Genomic DNA, 18666 nt, shown 5'->3' on the forward strand with positions numbered 1-18666 from the left:
ACGGTAAAATACAGTAATTTTAGTAATTATTGTAACCCTAGTATTCCCTGTATAAGTACACTTACTGTGTACAATAAAGAAATACTTTCTGAGAATTATTCTACACTCTTCTCTCTCAATTCCAAATAAGGGTTTAGACTGTGGAATATGCGGTTGCTCCGACTTACAGTAAAAACTACCGTCGACCAATAATTCCAGCCGCGGTTCGTCCGTTATTTACGCTTCCGCTACGCGAACAAGTAAGTTTTCGTTTTATAATTAACGCGCTAAATTATTGTGTTTAGTTTATCGCGTTTTCCTTCATTAGCATCAGAGTATGTCAAACATCGTGCCTTGCATCATTTTTATTTTTACATAATCCTCGTAATATTTTTTATTTTGTCAAAGAATGACTAGTGCTTCGAAAAATATTGTTGCTGAGCTCAACAAAGGGCTGAAACTCAATGGTGACAACTATGAAACCTGGAGCTTGAAAGTCTAATATGTGCTAGAGGAGCAAGAGGCTCTGGAGGCCATTAATAATGTCATGAATGAGCTTGAGGAAGGAAACACTGCTAAGCATAGGCATGACATGAATCCTATGACAGTTGGAAGAAAAAGAAAACCATTGCTCGCATTACTAGAGATTGCTTTGAGCCTCCAAGAAAGGTATTTCACGATGCTCGAATTAGTGAACTTTGTGTTTCTAGTTCTGTTTTCTAATTGAATCTAATTCTTTGTGGATTGTAGATTCAGGAGCAACGGACCACATAGCCTGGGAACGCAGTGCCTTTGTTGAATTTCGGCGAGTTCCACGTAGAGCAAAATGGATATATGTGGGCAACAACAATAAAGTTACTGTTGAAGGGATTGGTACATGCAAGTTAGTCCTGTGTGGTGGTCGAGACATAATACTACATGATGTTCTCTTTGCACCAACAATTCGCCGGAATATTATTTCAGTTTCAATTTTGCTTAAGCTAGGATTTGACTTGTTTTGTCATGGAAATTCTGCCAAGTTGACTTTTGGTTCAACTTTATTTAGTTTTGGTCATGTGACTGGAGGTTTAATTATTGTGGATTTGGATTATGATTCATTTAATAATAATGCTAGTTTTTCTATATTTGTTTCTTCACATAATATGATAATGATGTAAACAATGGTATGCTAGACTTGGTTATATTGGACAACAAAGAATGCAAATGATAGCAAAACAAGGTTTGCTTTCCAGCATTGAACACGTGGAATTGTCCACTTGTGAAAATTGTCTAGCTGGAAAATCTGCAAGAAAACCTTTTGGTCAAGCGACTAGAGCCGAATACCCTTTGCAATTAGTCCATTCGGACATCTGTGGGCCTATGAATGTTAGCGCTAGGCATGGAGCAAGGTATTTTATCACATTTATTGATGAATTTACCGTTTTAGTTATATCTATTTAATTTACCACAAATCAGAAGCAATAAGTTGATTCAAATGTTGTATGAGCTTAGTGGAAAATCAATTAGACATGAAGATAAAAGCTCTTCGAACTGACCGTGGTCGTGAATAATTATCAACCCAGTTTAATAATTTATGTGATGAAAAGTGAATAGTTCACCAGTTGACTATTCCAAATACTCCACAACAAAATAGTGTTGCAGAGAGAAGAAATAGAACGCTCCTAGAAATGGTTAGGTCAATGATTACACAAGCTAACCTCCCAATTAGTTACTGGGCTGATGCGTTGCTTACTGCCACCTTTGTGCTTAACCGAGTGCCTACTAAATCAGTTATTACTACTCCATATGAGTTATGGACTGGAAGACAACCCGACCTGAGTGTATTAAGACCTTGGAGTTGGGCTTCCTATGCACATGATTCCTCTCACCAATATGGCAAAATTGGTCCCGAGAGGAAAGAAAAGTATCTTTATAATATACTCTGAAACTCAAAGGGTTATGTGTTTATAGGTCAGCAAGACAGTGGGAGTGTAACTGAGTTTGAATCACGAGATGTCACATTCTTAGAGGATGAGTTCCCTAAGAAGGGAGAGGTAGGTAAAGACCTAACCTTGTTTGAGATAATGGATCAAGGAGTACAAGGATCACTTCATTCGAGTGGGAGAATTTTAGCAGATGATGAATTAGTTTCTCATCAAAGGCCTCCTTCATCATCAGATGCGAATGAAAGTAATCCTTCTACATTTAGTTGAAGTAACCAAATGGATCTTGTTCCAAGTGGGTGCGAGATGGTCGCACATCTTGTTCCAAGTGGGAGCAACATTGATCCAAACGGGAATAATGATGAATCACAAATAAGACGTGGTTCTCATAAGAAGATTCCCCGCCGACGATTTTATGTTGAAGGTGGCGAACTATTTATGATGCTCCTACAAGAAGAAAACGATCCTAAAAATGTAAAAGAGGCTACCTCATGCCCTTCTAAGGATAAATGGATAAAAGCAATGGAAGATGAATTGGAGACTATGAGAGTCAACAAAGTTTAGAAACTAGTTGACCTCTTTGAAGGACGCAAAGCAATTGGGAGCAAATGGGTTCTCAAAATTAAGCTCAAGGCTGATGGCACAGTTGAGAGATATAAGGCTCGATTGGTGGTGAAAGGGTATACACAGCAGAAAGGAATAGACAATGAAGAGACTTTCTCGCCTCATGTACGATTTACCTCAGTTCGCTTGGTTCTAGATATTGTTGCAAGCTTGGATCTTGAATTACATTAGATCTGCCTTTCTCAATGGAGAACTAGATGAAGAAATCTATACGGAACAACCTGAGTGTTTCATTGAAAGGGCCACGAACAAAAGGTTTGTACACTTTTGAAGTCTATCTATGGCCTCAAACAATCTTCAAGGCAGTGGTATATACGCTTTCAGAATGTTGTTGTATCCAACGGTATTACCATGATGGATGAAGACCATTGCGTTTATATCAACAGATCAAGGAACAAGCTTGTGATTCTAACATTGTATGTAGATGACATTCTTATAGCTGGAAATGATAAGGAATTTATAATCGAGATAAAGTCATGGTTGTCACCTCAATTTGAGATGAAAGATATAGGTGAAGCTGCATATATTCTTGGAGTTAAGATTTCAAGAGATCGTCTAAAGAAACTAATGTATCTCTCACAAGAGAATTACATTAGAAAAGTTCTTGAACAATTCAATATGCAAAACAGTAGCCCAGTTGAAACTCCTATCAGTAAAGGCCATACCTTGGGAAGTTAAATGTGTCCCAAGATTCCTAAAGAGACACAAAGAATGAGCCGAGTTCCTCATAGGAGGGCAGTAAGAAGTCTAATGTGTGCTATGATATGCACTAGACCTGATATCTGTCAAGCAGTTGGCTTGATAAGTAGATATCAAACCGACCCAGGTTTAGCACATTGGCAAGCAGTAAAGAGGGTCATGAGATATCTGAAGGGAACTACTAATTATGCCCTTTGTTATCAAGGCGACAAGGATCTGCAATTAGTTGGATACAGTGATGCTCACCATGGAGGAGATCTAGATAAGAGGAAGTCTACCTAAGGATATATTTTCTTACTCAGTGATGGCGCTATATCATGGGTTAGTAAGAAACAATTATGTGTATCACTATCTACGATGGAAGCCGAATACGTGGCTCTCACATCAACAGCACAAGAAGTTGTTTGGTTGAAAAATTTCTTGGAACACTTCTTGGATATCCCTGAAAATACTGAACCAGTATTAGTCTACTGTGACAGTGAGGCTACATTATCCTCCACCAAGGACCCTAAGTTTCATTATAAAACCAAACATATAGATATCAAGTATAACTATGCGAGAGACATGGTTAGACGCAAGGTAGTGAATGTGAAGTATGTGTCTACAAAAGATATGTTAGCAAATCCATTGACCAAGCTATTGTCTAGAGATGTATTTGTAAGGCACACTAGGTCTCAAGTCTTGCGTAGACTTTGATATTCTTCATTTTGTTATTTATATTTTCTATGTTCACAAAACTAATGTTCTTTGATTATCGATAAAGTTGATTTACATACATACATATTTTTATTGTTGAATGTTATGTGCATTCTTTATTTTTTTATAAGTATGTCGGGTAGACAAGAGGTTGGCCTTCTCACTAGGGCTGTGCATAATTTGGTAAATACCGAATTACCGTACCGAAACTGAAAATTTTGGTATTTGGTATACGGTATTTTGGTAATTGGTATGGTATTTGGTTTAAGTTTTCTAAAATATTGGTATTAGGTATGGTATTTTGTATTTTAAAATAAAATACCGAAATACCCATACCGTACCGAAATGTATATTATATTACACAAAACACAGTTATAACATAAATATAAAAAATCTAAGATTTTACTTTACTTTATTCTCTAAGTTCATCAATTAACTCTAAACAAATAATAGGACATATCTAATGATCAAATATTCTTTTTTGTACAATTTTCTCTATTGGGGTCGATATTTGCTAGTTTTGGACAAAATTTTTGTCAACAAACATTTTCAGTTTTGTATTTTTGAGTACTTTAGTTAAGAATATTAGAGTCTATGGCTCTATGCACTAATTAGTATTCAAACCGAATAAATCGAAGTTACCAAACCGAAAAAACCGAAATCGAAAGGAGAAAAACCGAACTATACCATATTTAATTGGGTACGGTAATGGTATAAGATTTTAAGAAACCGAATACCGAAAATACTGAACCGAAATGTCTAAATATCGTACCGTACCGACCGACGGACACCCCTACTTCTCACACAGGCAACCACCTCCTTATCTTAGTGATGTGAGAAGATGAGACATGATTTAAGCAAAATTATCATAAGGAAAATTCGAGAGCTATTCACTTAAAATCAGAATGTCACTTAAACAATGACATAAGGTCATAAGGGTGAAAAACGTTCAACTAGACTACTTTGTGAGCGAGATGTGAGTTAAATATGATTTTGTAGATCAAGGAACTCAAATTCACATACTTATGGTTTCTAAATATCATTTGTACAACATTCTTAATGAGATAAAGACATACGCTCATTGAGAAAAAGGAAAAAATGTTGTAGCACTTGTTTCATACCATGTGTGATAATATCGACCAATTGGGTTAACATAAGTCCATTCTCAACTTATTGTTATGTGAGACCCAGAGCTTTTATGATGGCTCAAGATTTTATACCCTTAGAGACTCTAATTAGATACTTGAGACTTAGTGTGATGTTAGCTATCTTAGTGTGTTTCCAAAAGACCATATACACAGGTTCGGTCAAGCGTAGCATATCTAGAAAAGATGTCATACTAATGTTAAGGGGATCGTGAAAAAAGGAAGATCATTGATGGAATCTCATTTATTTGTGTTCACCGGTGCACCAATTATAACTTATGAGTTATGATTATGAATACAAGAAATAATGATATATGAGATTTTGAGATTATATCAAATGTGATTCATATGATCTAGGATACTGCATACTTTATGATCTACTTGCAGGTTCGCACTCGACGAGAGGCTATATACTCTTAACAGATGTATAACACTTAGCTCTCACAGTATGCCGGTCGCACGGTCTACTTCCCTTATGAATGATTAAGGAGATGAGTTGAGAATATGTTTCTTAGACTAAATGAGCACTCCCATTATGTGTGAGTGAGAGATATATGAAATAGAGTCCACCCATAAGGGGTGCCCTTAGGGTCCACTAGGGTAAAACACAGTAATTTTAGTAATTACTGTAACCCTAGTATTCCCTATATAAGTACACTTACTGTGTACAATAAAGAAATAATCTCTGAGAATTATTCTACGCTCTTCTCTCTCAATTTCAAATAAGGGTTTAGACTGTGGATAGGCGGTTACTCTAACGTACCGTGGCAACCACCGTCGACTAGTAATTCCAGCCGCAGCTCGTTCGTTACTTACGTTTCCGCTACGCGAATAAGTAAGTTCTCGTTTTACAATTTATGCGCTAAATTAATGTGTTTAGTTTACCGTGTTTTCCTCCACTTTAGTAGATCAGACACAGTAGAGTAATATACTGACTTGCACTAAAAAATCATGCAGCAATACTATATTTTTTATGGCCTTGAAAAATATATTTTATTAGCTCAAATACCTAACATGAATTTCGTCGTATTCCTATAGAAACTCAAACCAAAAAATATGATAAACAAAAAAGACTCCATATTGTTAAGATTATGATGAAATTAATTGGATGAGTAATATTTAAACCCAACTAAAATTTTGGTTGCTACTTAGTGTATCGAATGTTATGTGCATGTCATGATCCAAATCTCATCACGAAGGTTGTAATGATACCTAGTTTTTAAAACTAGGTAAGTCGATCACTTCACACCATTAAACAATAAAAATATGATAGAATAAAACGGAGTTAACATAAATATGAAAATAAAGGTGATACAAGCCGACAAGGAGATAATCATAACATATCTCCAGAACTAGGTAGTACAAATATCACGAGCTCTAACTGAATACACGAGAACAACTCAAAATGCTGTACTGTTTGAAAATAAATTGCAAAGCTGACGCAATGGTGGAAAACAATCAAAGCAAACTTTGCTAAAGCACAGATGTTCATGAAGAAGCATACGCCTGATATGATGATGAAGAAGAGACTGAATCTGACGAGGAGTAATTTAAACTTGGTTGTGATTGTTTGTTAGACATGTGACGCTTAGACTTGTGAAGTTTAGACTTGATTTGAATGATTTTGAGTTTTTTTAGACTTGATTTGGATGAGTTTGAATATTTAGATCGTTTAATACTTTAATTATTCAAATTCTATGAGGCTTTAATTTGTTAGAATTGTGCTTTTTTTTCTTTATTTATTTAACATGTGGTGTAGCTACTAGCTTATCAGATTTCTGCCAAAAAAGTTATCAATATTAAGACTATGGTAGTCAAAAAATAATCAAAAATGTACTATCTTTTCTTCTGAAATGCTAATTTCCGATTACTGCAGTCAATGCATATTTTCATAAAATTGATAATTACAAACCATTATCATCGAAAATTTAATAAATAAATATTTTTTATATAAATCTTCTAACTACTATAGTCGAAAATATATTAAGTAATTATTTAATTATTAAAATATTCCAATTACAGCGGTCAACACGCGCGCGCACATATATATATATATTCGACTATAGTAATAAAAAAATATGATCATTTTCAGGTCGTTTGACAATGTAAATTCTTTTACCAGTACTATCGCTGGAAAACTTTCGACTATAGTAGTCAAAAACTGTTTTCCGATGTTCATAATTCCGAATACTCGTTTCAGTTAGAAAGTCATCGAAAAATCCCAATCTCTGAAAGTTTTTTCGGCGATTTGGTCGTAAAATATAGAAAGAATTACAAGAAAATACACATGACTTCATACCATAATAAAAAGTGGCCCATATTTTTTAAGTTTACCCGCTATAGCCCAGTTTGTATAGAATTTGAAGGAAAGATTTCAATCACTAACCTAGTTCTCTTTTTCCCTACACGCCCAAAATGCTCTCTCTCCCGGTGCCTCTTCATTCTCTACAGGCCATCATCTTCTATCCTCCATATTTTTTTGATCTATCTCCCATATTCATCTTCTATCTTCTATAATTTTAAATCTATCTTTCATCCTATCTTTTCTCTTCTCTGATTTCCAGATCTAATTTTCCTTAATTTTTTTTAATTCTCTCAAACTTTCCTAATGCAAAAAGATGAAAGTCTAGAGTAAGATGAAGAATATGAAGTTAGTTGTTCGTTTAAAAGGATTGAGGAAGAAAACATTTGACCCATTAATGATTTAAGTAATTTTGATTGATAAATCTCTGAGTCTGTTACTGTGAGCATTTGGTATTGAAATATAAGTCCCAAAAATCATAATCCCGCCACTCACGAAGCTAAAGTTTTCAGATCTGGAAGTTATCATTGTGAATTGGTGCTTCAATCCAGATGGGTATTGACTAATAATAGTATTATTGATCGGGTGAGACAAAATTTAAGAATTTGGGATTCATCTAGACCTATCTTGAGCTGATTGGTTCTTCTTCTTCTTCTTCTTCTTTTTTCTTGTTCTTTTTGATAATATTGGTGTTAAACAGAGGTGTAGTGATGGACATACGGTATTTTTCAGTGCATATACCGTATAACTGGTGTTTATACACACTTATACAAATATTGTATAATTATGTATAAAATAGGTATAAGTGTGTAGATTTGTGTATAATGATGTATAATTATATTTTTTTCTATGTATAAGGGTGTATATAACTGTGAGCATTTGGTATCGAAATATAAGTCCCAAAAATCATAATTCCGCCACTGACGAAGCTAAAGTTTTCACTGTTGAAATAAAGGTTTAGTGATGGCTGGAAAGTTTTTTTCTAGTGTAAAATATGCATGTTGAATTTATGTACATTCAGTGCATATGTTGTATACTCATACATATGTATTATATATATTGTATAAATATGTATATAAGTGTGTATAATTATATATATACGAGCATATAATAAAGTATTTACATTGCATTCCAATGTACAATTGTGTAGAAATATATATACATACTATATAAAATGACANCGTATAACTGGTGTATATACACACTTATACAAATATTATATAATTATGTATAAAATAGGTATAAGTGTGTAGATTTGTGTTAATGATGTATAATTATATTTTTTTCAATGTATAAGTGTGTATATACATTATTATTGTATAAGAGGTCTTCATGAAGGTTTGACACTTTTTTATATGGTAAATTTTATGTTGAAATAAAGGTTTAATGATGGCTGAAAAGTTTTTTTCTAGTGTAAAATATGCATGTCGAATATATGTACATTCAGTGCATATTGTATACTCATACATATGTATTATATATATTGTATAAATATGTATATAAGTGTGTATAATTATATATATACGAGCATATAATAATGTATTTACATTGCATTCCAATGTACAATTGTGTAGAAATATATATATATATACATACTATATAAAATGACAATATACGCCTTTTTTTGGTAAATTTCGGACAAAAATAAGGCAAAGAGAGGGAGAAAAAGTAAGGATTTAAAACCCGTGATGACTTGAGTTTTGTTAGATAGTCACATTAATCTGGAAGAGAAAAAAACAAATAGGAGAAATAGAAAAAAAGAAGGAAAGAGATCATTATGAGATTGATGTTAGGAGATAATGTCAGTCAGGCAATAATGTCAGAGGGCTTCATTGGCTATACGGATAAAAACTTAAAATGGTGGCTACGCGAATGAAAAACACCTATGTGAGCTGTACTTATGTGAAATTATCCCAAAAATATAATACTTCCTTCGTTTGATCAATTTATATTAACTTATTTTTTTAGTTTTTGCTAAAAAGAATGATTTCGTTTTATATTTGAAAATTATTTACTTTTATGCAATGGTTTATAGTCACACAAAATATATGTGCCTCATTTTACACCATAAATTCAAAAGTCATTTTTTTTTTGTAAACTCTATGCCCAGTCAAATAGGTTCACATAAATTAAAATGGAAGGTGTATTTTAGTACTGTAAGTTTTACATGCTAACCCCACGAAAATACACAGTTGGAAAAAATAGAGATTATCTCTAAGAGAAAAAAAAGTATAACATGGAATAAAATATGCAATGTATATATTAAGGTGAAATAAAATATATTATTGGAGCAAATAAATCGATGTATTTGATTATGTGGCAAATTGAAAAGTATCCCGTTTGGAACCTTATTTCTTTACTTTTATTTCCTCCCTCTTGCCTATAAGAGAATGTATTCTCGTTCTTTGCCACATCAGTATCTCGGGGGGTCGAAGCTATTAAATTGTCAAGTTAAAGAAATAATTATCCCAACGTAAAGTTCAGATGTGAACTAAATAAAATTCGTCAAGTTTAGGGAGTCGCAATCTGCTGTTATAACACGTAAGACATTGTCCCTACCTTACACTACCACATACTAAGAAATGTTTCTGTAATATTATTATTTTTGTTCTGTAATATTATTATTTTTGTTATTTTAATGTCACGCCTCAAGGAAATTTGCTTGCGAACTTTCTGCCTGTTTTTGTTGTTGATTAACGAGGGGAATTTTTAGAGCCCGTTTGGATGGTTTTGTTTTAAGTGGCTTTTAAGCCAAAAGTCATAAGTTAAGAATTTTAGCTTTTGACTTTTGGTTTATTTTTGTTATTTTAGATTAAAAACAAGTGCTTAAAAGTACTTTTTTTACTTTATCCAAACACTACAAAATGACTTAAAAGCTATTTTGGCTTAAAGCACTTAAAATAAGCCAATCCAAACGCGCTCTTAATCTCTGATGCCTTTCTAGTCAGGTCAGGAAAGGCCATCATATATTTTTTTTATGAAGTGTGACTTCTGTTATTTATTTATTTTTTAAGAAAAAAGAGAAAGTTTAGCTAGTAGGGTCATGGAGCAGATAGTAAATGATTTTAATGTGTGCTTTTAATTTTAAATAGTTGGGTTGAACGAAAAATAAAATGCCAAGTATCTCCAAAAAGTATAATATGTATTTCAATTATGATGGGCAAATAAAAATGACTTTTTAGTTATAAAGCAAAAATAAAGTGACTTTCTTAACTAATTTTTATTAATTGAGTGATCTTCTAAAGAAAGAACTCAGCTTTTATGGTATAAAAGGTTCTTGAATGCTTTTTCATTGGGTGCAATAATTATAACCCAGAAACGAGGTCTTCAAAGGCAAAAAATTATTATTCCAGAGGCATATATATATATATAATGAATTGTAATGAAATTCAGAAATGAAATTGTAATTGAGATGATTAGCGGAAGTCAAATGGGATTTATTAGCTCAAATGTATCTAAGTACAATACATTGCCATGGCTACACTATTACAAGCTTCAGTGGAGGTCCTTGGAAGAAGAAGAAGAAGAAGAAAAAGAAGCTAAGTAAGAAGAGGAAGAAGAATCAGAGAGAGAGAGAGAGAGATAGAGAGAGAGAGAGTATAGAGAGAGAAGAGTAGTTAAATCTGGTAATGCATAAGTGATTCTGTTAGGCCATCTCCTACTAATAGTTTCTAGAATATTCTCCACTTAATTTCCACCCTTAGATCTTATTAGGAATTGTAATCTGAATCACACATCTTAAGTGAGTATGGACGCCCCTGATGATGCCACGCCACCCTTCTTATTCTTTTATCCTAACCCTACTTTCCTTATTCATTTCATTTCCCTTAACTCCTCAGCCGACAACCTCAGGTCTTGAAAATACCCCACCGATGAAGAACGACCTTGTCCTCAAGGTCTGAATGTAGCCACAAAGTCAGGAAATTGGCTCTTAATGTATCCCCAATCTTCCCATGTCGCCTCATCTTCTCCTAAATTTGTCCATCGCACCAGCACCTTAACCCCCACTCCATTATTAACTTGACCATTCGTCTCTGTAAGATTGCTAAAGGCTAGACCAAAACTTGACCTTCTTCATCACAAATCGGTGGTTGCTGCTGTGGTGAAATCGCTGGACCAACGTGCTTCTTGAGCTGTGACACATGGAAAACTGGGTGGATTTGAGACCCAGATGGAAGCTCCAATCGGTAAGCCACTGCTCCTATCTTTTCTGTAATTTTATATGGTCCATAGTATTTAGCACTTAGCTTCAAGTTCCTTCGCACTGCTACAGAGGTTTGCCTGTACGGCTTGAGTTTTAGATAGACTAAATCTCCAATCTCTAGATTTCTGTCTGATCTGCATTTTTCAGTATAGAATTTCATGCGAGCCTGAGCTTGATTCAGGTTTTCCTTCAGATTCTGCAACATTTGCTGTCTCTGAGCTATAAGAGACCCTGCTGATGTATGTGTAGAATATGGTAGTGACCCCAAAGGAACCTGTGTAGGTGGGAACCCATATAGAGCTTGAAAAGGGGTAGTCTGTAGTGAGCTGTGATAATTGGTGTTGTACTACCACTCAGCTAATGGCAGCCATTTCACCCATTGCTTAGGGTTAGTGAACATTATAGATCTCAAATAGGATTTCAAGCATCTGTTAAGCCTCTCCGTTTGACCATCAGACTGGGATGAGAGGAGGTAGACATATTCAATTTGGTTCCCATGGTTTTGAAGAGTTGCTACCAAAATTGACTAGTGAAAATGGCATCCCTGTCTGTTACAATAGTCTTCGGTAACCCATGCAACTTGTAGATATCCTTTAGGAAGGTCTCAACTACATCCTGAGCTGTATATGGATGTTTAGGAGCCAAAAAATGACCATACTTAGTCAGTCGATCCACTACCACCAATATAACCTCCATGCAACTAGATTTAGGGAGGCCTTCAGTGAAATCCATTGCTATGTCTTGCCATGGCATTTCTGGGATAGATAAGGGTTGCAGTAGGCCTGGAGAAAGAACATTTCCTGTTTTAACTCTTTGACAAGTATCACATTCTGAAACATTCTTGATCACCTCCACTTTCATGTTTGGCCAGTAGAATACTCCTATGATCCTTCTGTAAGTCCCCATTTGCCCAGAATGACCTCCCAATGGTGATTGATGTAGTGCCTCAAAAATCTTAGTTCTGAGGTGTGTTCCTTTCCCTACATATATACTCTGCTTGTACCTTATAATTCCTTGTAGTAAGGTATAGTGTACTTTTTGCTCCAATAAGTACTTCAAACTGTGATGATCAGTTCTGATAATAATGTGACCCCCTTGTAAGTAATGTCTCCATCTATGTACTTTTGCTAACACTGCCATATACTCCTTCTCATAGGTAAACAATCCCTAGTGCCTAGGGGCTAAGGCCTTGCTGAAAAATGCTAGGGGTCTTCCTTCTTGCATCAGCACAGCTTCCATACCTTTTGAGCAAGCATCAATTTCCACCACAAATGTTTTGGTGATGTCTGCCAATGCCAGGACAGGTGCAGTGGTCATTGCTTGCTTGAGATTGTTGAAGGCTGTTTCTGCTTCAGGTCCCCACTGAAAAAAAATTCTTTTTTAGCATGTTAGTCAAGGGTTTGCGGATTGCCCCATATGACTGGATAAACCTTCTATCATACCCTGTCAAACCTAAGAATCCTCTCAATGCCTTAATTGACCAAGGTACAGGCCAGTTCACCATAGCTTCTATTTTTGATGGGACTCCTTCCCAGTAATGATATGGCCTAGATATTCCACTTTGTCTTGTCCAAAAGAATATTTGGATCTTTTGGCATACAATTGATCCTTTCTTAGAATTTCCAGCACCTTTTTTAAGTGTTCCTTGTGTTCCTGAATGGTAGGGCTATAGACTAGAATGTCAACAAAGAAAACCAATACAAAATGTCTCAAGTGATCTTGGAAAACATGATTCATAAGGCTTTGAAAAGTGGCAGGAGCATTAGTAAGACCATAGGGCATTACTTTAAACTCATAGTGACCTAAATGTGTTATAAAAGCTGTTTTGTGGATATCTTCCTCATCCTGATCTGGTGATAGCCTGCCCTCAGATCTATCTTAAAAAAAAACATAGGAACCACTTAATTCATCAAGAAAATCATCTACGAATGGAATTGGAACTTTATCCTTAACAGTGTTCTTGTTAAGCTCTCTATAGTCAATGCAAAACCTCCAACTACCATCTTTCTTCTTGACTAATAGCACAGGTGATGAGAATGCGGAATGGCTAGGCTGTATGATTCCATTAGTTAACATATCTTTAACTTGTTTTCCTATCTCCTTTTTTCTGAAAATAGTTGTACCAGTAAGGTCTGATGCTGACCGAGGTTGATGCTGGTTTCAGGGGTATGAAATGGTCATGTTGTCTCTTAGGAGGCAATGAAGTTGGTTTCACAAACACATCATTGTACTGCTGCAGTACTCCTGAGAGCTCTGAAGGTAACACTTCTTGCTTTTCCACTTCTGTTGCTGTTACTGTAAATAGGTGTCCCCAGAACACCTTCCCTTTCTTGAAAAATAGTTTTATGCCACTGCTAGACATACTTTGCAAATAGCTTGGTTGTATATGCCCTTAAGTTCAACTCTTTTACCCTTATGTGACACTACAGCTCTGTAGGCTACAAAATCCAATAGGACTGGATTATGAGCCCTCATCTAATCTCCCCCTAAAATCATATCACAGCCACCCAATTGAATTAGCCTCACTGACCTCAAATTCTATCCTTTGTATCTTCCATTTTAACATAGGACAAGAATAAAGACTCATCAATTGGTTCCCATTAGCCACAGTAACTCTCAGAGGTCTAGTTTCCTTGAGAATGCAACCAATCTGTCTAGTAGTTTTCATATCCAAAAAACTACGGGTGCTTCCTAAATCCAGCAGGATAGTTAGCACTTTCTTTTTGACTGTTCCACTCAAGGTAATTGTATCTGGAACCTCTGTTCCTGATAGGGCATTAAGTCTAATAACTTCCTCCACCATTTTTATCTCCTGTGAGTCCTCAATGTACTCTAATTCATTTGGCAGGTCACTTGCTTGTTCTGGTTCTATTGTTACTTCCTCAGCTGTCATTGCATTAAGTTGTTTGCTCTTACATTGATGCCCAGGCACCCATTTGTCCCCACATTTATAACATAGATTGTGGTTCCTTTTGGTTCCTGCATTAGATGTATTTCCCTGTCCTTCTCTAGACCAATTGCCTTGAGCTCTATTCACTGTAGAATTGTTAGTTTGTATTGTGCCCTTACCCCAAGTGATTTTGCTTTTCTTATTTTGAGCTTCAATAACTTTCTCTTGAAACCTAGCCTTCTCCACAACCTGACTCAATGTATAAGGATTAAGCATTTTCACAGTGTTCCTAATTTCCCCCTTAAGACCTTCCACAAAGAACTCCAAGAAAACTTCTTCTGGTATAGTAGGTCTTTTAATTAGTACCCAAGTCTTAAGTTCTTCAAACTTTTCCAAATATTCATTATAAACTGTACCTTTTTGTTCTAATTTTTTGAACTCACCAATTAAGTTGAACTTGCTATTATCTGCTTCTACAAATCTTCTGCAGATTTCCTCACAGAAATCTTTCCAAGAGATAGATCCATGGCTTACTTGGTATAAGAAGAACCAAGCCTCAGCCTTGCCAACTAGGTGAAGAACTGTAGCTTCGAGTTTTTGCAAGGATCCAACACCTGATTGTATTGGAAATATCGCTCACACCTTCGCAGCCATGAACAAGGGGCAGATCCAACCCCATCGAAGTAAGGGAGTTCAAATCTATGATTGAATTGACCCCTTCCATGCGAAGATTCTACTGAATCACCATACTTATGCCGAGCTCCTGAGCTGTCTAGTTGAAATCCTTCTCTTGGAGCACTCCCCAGGATTCCATCATGAGCAGGGAGAAGCTTCTCCATTAGCAGATCCAGTTTGCTGCTCAAGTCCTCAAACTTCTGGTTCGTCGAGGCCATGTGCTCTTGCAATTGATTCTCCACTCTTTTGATGTTTTCTTTAGTAGATTTTGATCTAGTCTCTGTAATTGTCATTTTCTTAGGGCCAAGAAAGAGCTCTGATACCAATTGTAATGAAATTCAGAAATGAAATTGTAATTGAGATTATTAGCGGAAGTCAAATGGGATTTATTAGCTCAAATGTATCGAAGTACAATACATTGCCATGGCTACACTTTTACAAGCTTCAATGGAGGTCCTTAGAAGAAGAAGAAGAAGCAGCTAAGTAAGAAGAGGAAGAAGAATTGTAGAGAGAGAGAGAGAGAGAGAGAGAGAGAGAGAGAGAGAGAAAGTATAGAGAGAGAAGAGTAGTTAAATCTGGTAATGCATAACTGATTCTGTTAGGCCATCTCCTACTAATAGTTTCTAGAATATTCCTCCACTTAATTTCCACCCTTAGATCTTATTAGGAATTGTAATCTGAACCACACATCTTAAGTGACTATGGACGCCCCTGATGATGCCACGCCACCCTTCTTATTCTCTTATCCTAACCCTACTTTCCTTATTCATTTCATTTCCCTTAACTCCTCAGCCGACAACCTTAGGTCTTGACAATTATATATCAATTCTTGTTCGAAGGACTCGACACGTATATTGCTAATAATGGGACCCTGTAATTTTGCTTACATACAATTGCCACCACAAATAACTAAAGCTTCAAAAATTATCACTGCGATCAAATTTGAGAGGATAAGTTTTTATAATTTTATTGCAGGACCAATCGAACTACGCCGGCCCGTTAGGTAAGTCCTCAAATGACAATCGCAATACCAATTAACATTTACAAGGAAATATTTTGCTTCTTAATCAATCTTTAGATTTCTTTTCTAGGGTGAGAGAGTGTGTACGTACTGAGTATATTTATGCTGCAGCTTGCAGAAGTAGGGCAACAGTAAAGACTTTGAGTAATTAATGTGAGTTGAAGTTCAGAGAAGATCACAGTTGGCAACATGTGAGATGACAAGATGATTAGGGCAACTAAAGGTAGACTCAAAGATATGAAGTTAATAATCAAAGAAAAATGGTGAAGGAGAGCCTTGGAGCAACGGTGATATTTTTTTCGTGTGATCGATAAGTTACCGGTTCGAGTCACGAAATCAGCCATTAATGTTTCATTAGGGTAGTTTGGCTATATCATACCCCCTCGGATGTTGTTCTTTCCCGAACCATACATGAATACGGAATACTTCGTGCATCGGGCTGCCCTTATAAGCAAAGAAAAATGGTGCGTGGTTTGTATAGGCCCCTGTTAAAAGGCGACCAAAAGGAAAAAAGTTCTGCAGTTTTTTATGGTCTTTTCTCGACAATTCTAGGTGTAATGCCAAAAGTACCCTCAATAACACTTATAAGTATGTTCATTCTTTATTTATATTTGGACCAAAATCGCTTACTTAGTTTAATTAACGGTAAAATTTTCAGTCAAATAGCACATAAATTATCCGAATAAGAAAATTATTTAAGGAACAAAACACAAAATGATAAAGAAAGGGTCACATGGTTATCGATATTCTTATTTATAACGTTAGATGAGTTATCTGTATTGCCTTGTCCTACTCCTACAATACATAAATCTGCTCTAAAACCCATAGTCATGCAGACACATGGGCATAAATTTTCTTAGTAACCACAATAGAGACTATTTGTCCATATTGCTTCGTCCTACAGAATTAGAAAGAACGAGGCACATAGCCATGAATATTTTTGGTAACCAAGTTAAAGATGATTCGCCCACATTTCTTTGTCCTACAATACATAAATCTGCTCAAAGTTATGGCACAACTTTCGGGTGTATTATAGGCCTGAGGAACGTAATCCTTCATTAAATTGTACTCCTACCTCATAAGGCAAAGATAAGTAGGTCAATATCTGTTTTTACATGTTCTTTTATTGGAAAAAACGGATTAAAGAACTGCTGACAATTTAATCTTAGAAAAAAGATTCTTGAAGCTCTTTGATTGCAGACTGCTGTAATTAGTTAGTTTAATCACATGTACCTACAATGTGGTTGATTTTGTAACATGGACCTATAATATATAAAGAAATCCTCAATATGGTATACAATTTAATAAAGCTGCTCAAAATGGTTTCTTGAAGTTCCTTTTACTGGCTACTAAAATTGCTTATCAAAAGAAGAATGGTTGATTACGATCACATGCATGGTTATACTTTAAAGGATTTATTTGTTAATTCCTTAAAATAATCTGCGAACAAAACTAGAACAAAATCATGTCTAAAATGTTTCTCAATCTTCTTCTACTTAACAACTCCAAGCTCTTCTATCCCTAAACTTGTTTTCTCAATAATTTCAGAAATTAAAATTAAACTAGTCAAAAAGAATCAATTACATGTGAAAATAAAAGCCAAGAGCAATGCAAGATAAACCACATTAATCCTGACATATCAGAATCATTGTCTGCCAATCCAGATCATTACTCCCTCTGGTCCACAATAAGTGACCAATTTATTTTTTTATTTTAATCCAAAATAAGTGTCCATTTATATAATCAAGAAAGAATTCAATTTGTTTTTACAAGATTACCCTTTTGTATATATCCCTAAAAAGTTTTCTTACTCCTCACATTAAAAATTTAATTAAGGGTAGTTTAGTTATACTAGGTATTTTTGTATACAATTTAGTATTTTCTTTATGGGCGTGCCAAAAGCAAATTGATCACTTATTGTGGATCGGAGGGAGTAACAGATTTCAACATGTTAAACTAGTCTCTTTTCTGTCACGACCCAAAATCCGTTAAAGGTCGTGATAGCCCCGGACACCACTATCAGGCAAGCCAAAACCAAGAAGTTAATTAAATTCTCGTGTTAGGATTTATTGAAATCATTTTCTTTATACATTAAACAATAAATAATGAAATTCACTAAAATAAGATGATGTCTTTAACAAACTTAATATTGAACAATCCCATAATCATCCCAGAACACAGTGTCACAAGTGCATGAGCTATTTCTAGGAAATCAAATGAAGTATAATAACTGTCCGGAATACAAATTTGGACAGAAAGTAAATACTATACACTGGAAGAGACTATGCCGGCTGCAGGTCGCCTTGAGAGATGCAGCTCACCTAAGTCTCAGTATCATCCATGCTGCTATGCCCATTAGGCCGCTAGAGGTACATGTGCCTGTGTAACAAAAATGCACAGCAAGTGTAGCATGAGTACAAAAACAACGTGTACTCAGTAAGTACTCCGTCTAATCTCGAAGAGTAGAGACGAAGGTCGACTTCGACACTTCTAAGTGGTCCAATAATAA

At 35.3% G+C, this 18666-nt stretch overlaps 1 protein-coding gene across 1 annotated transcript; it reads left to right on the forward strand.

Annotated features, from left to right (window-relative positions):
* The first annotated feature begins 2180 nt into the window (after positions 1-2180).
* Positions 2181-2696, forward strand: LOC109236494 (uncharacterized mitochondrial protein AtMg00820-like). Its single transcript, XM_019402686.1, has 2 exons — positions 2181-2375; positions 2466-2696. The coding sequence occupies exons 1-2, from the start codon at positions 2181-2183 to the stop codon at positions 2694-2696; spliced, it is 426 nt and encodes a 141-aa protein (XP_019258231.1).
* The last annotated feature ends 15970 nt before the right edge of the window (positions 2697-18666 follow it).

The sequence above is a fragment of the Nicotiana attenuata genome, unplaced genomic scaffold (genome assembly GCF_001879085.1).
Source record: "Nicotiana attenuata strain UT unplaced genomic scaffold, NIATTr2, whole genome shotgun sequence".
In the NCBI taxonomy this organism is placed as follows: domain Eukaryota; kingdom Viridiplantae; phylum Streptophyta; class Magnoliopsida; order Solanales; family Solanaceae; genus Nicotiana; species Nicotiana attenuata.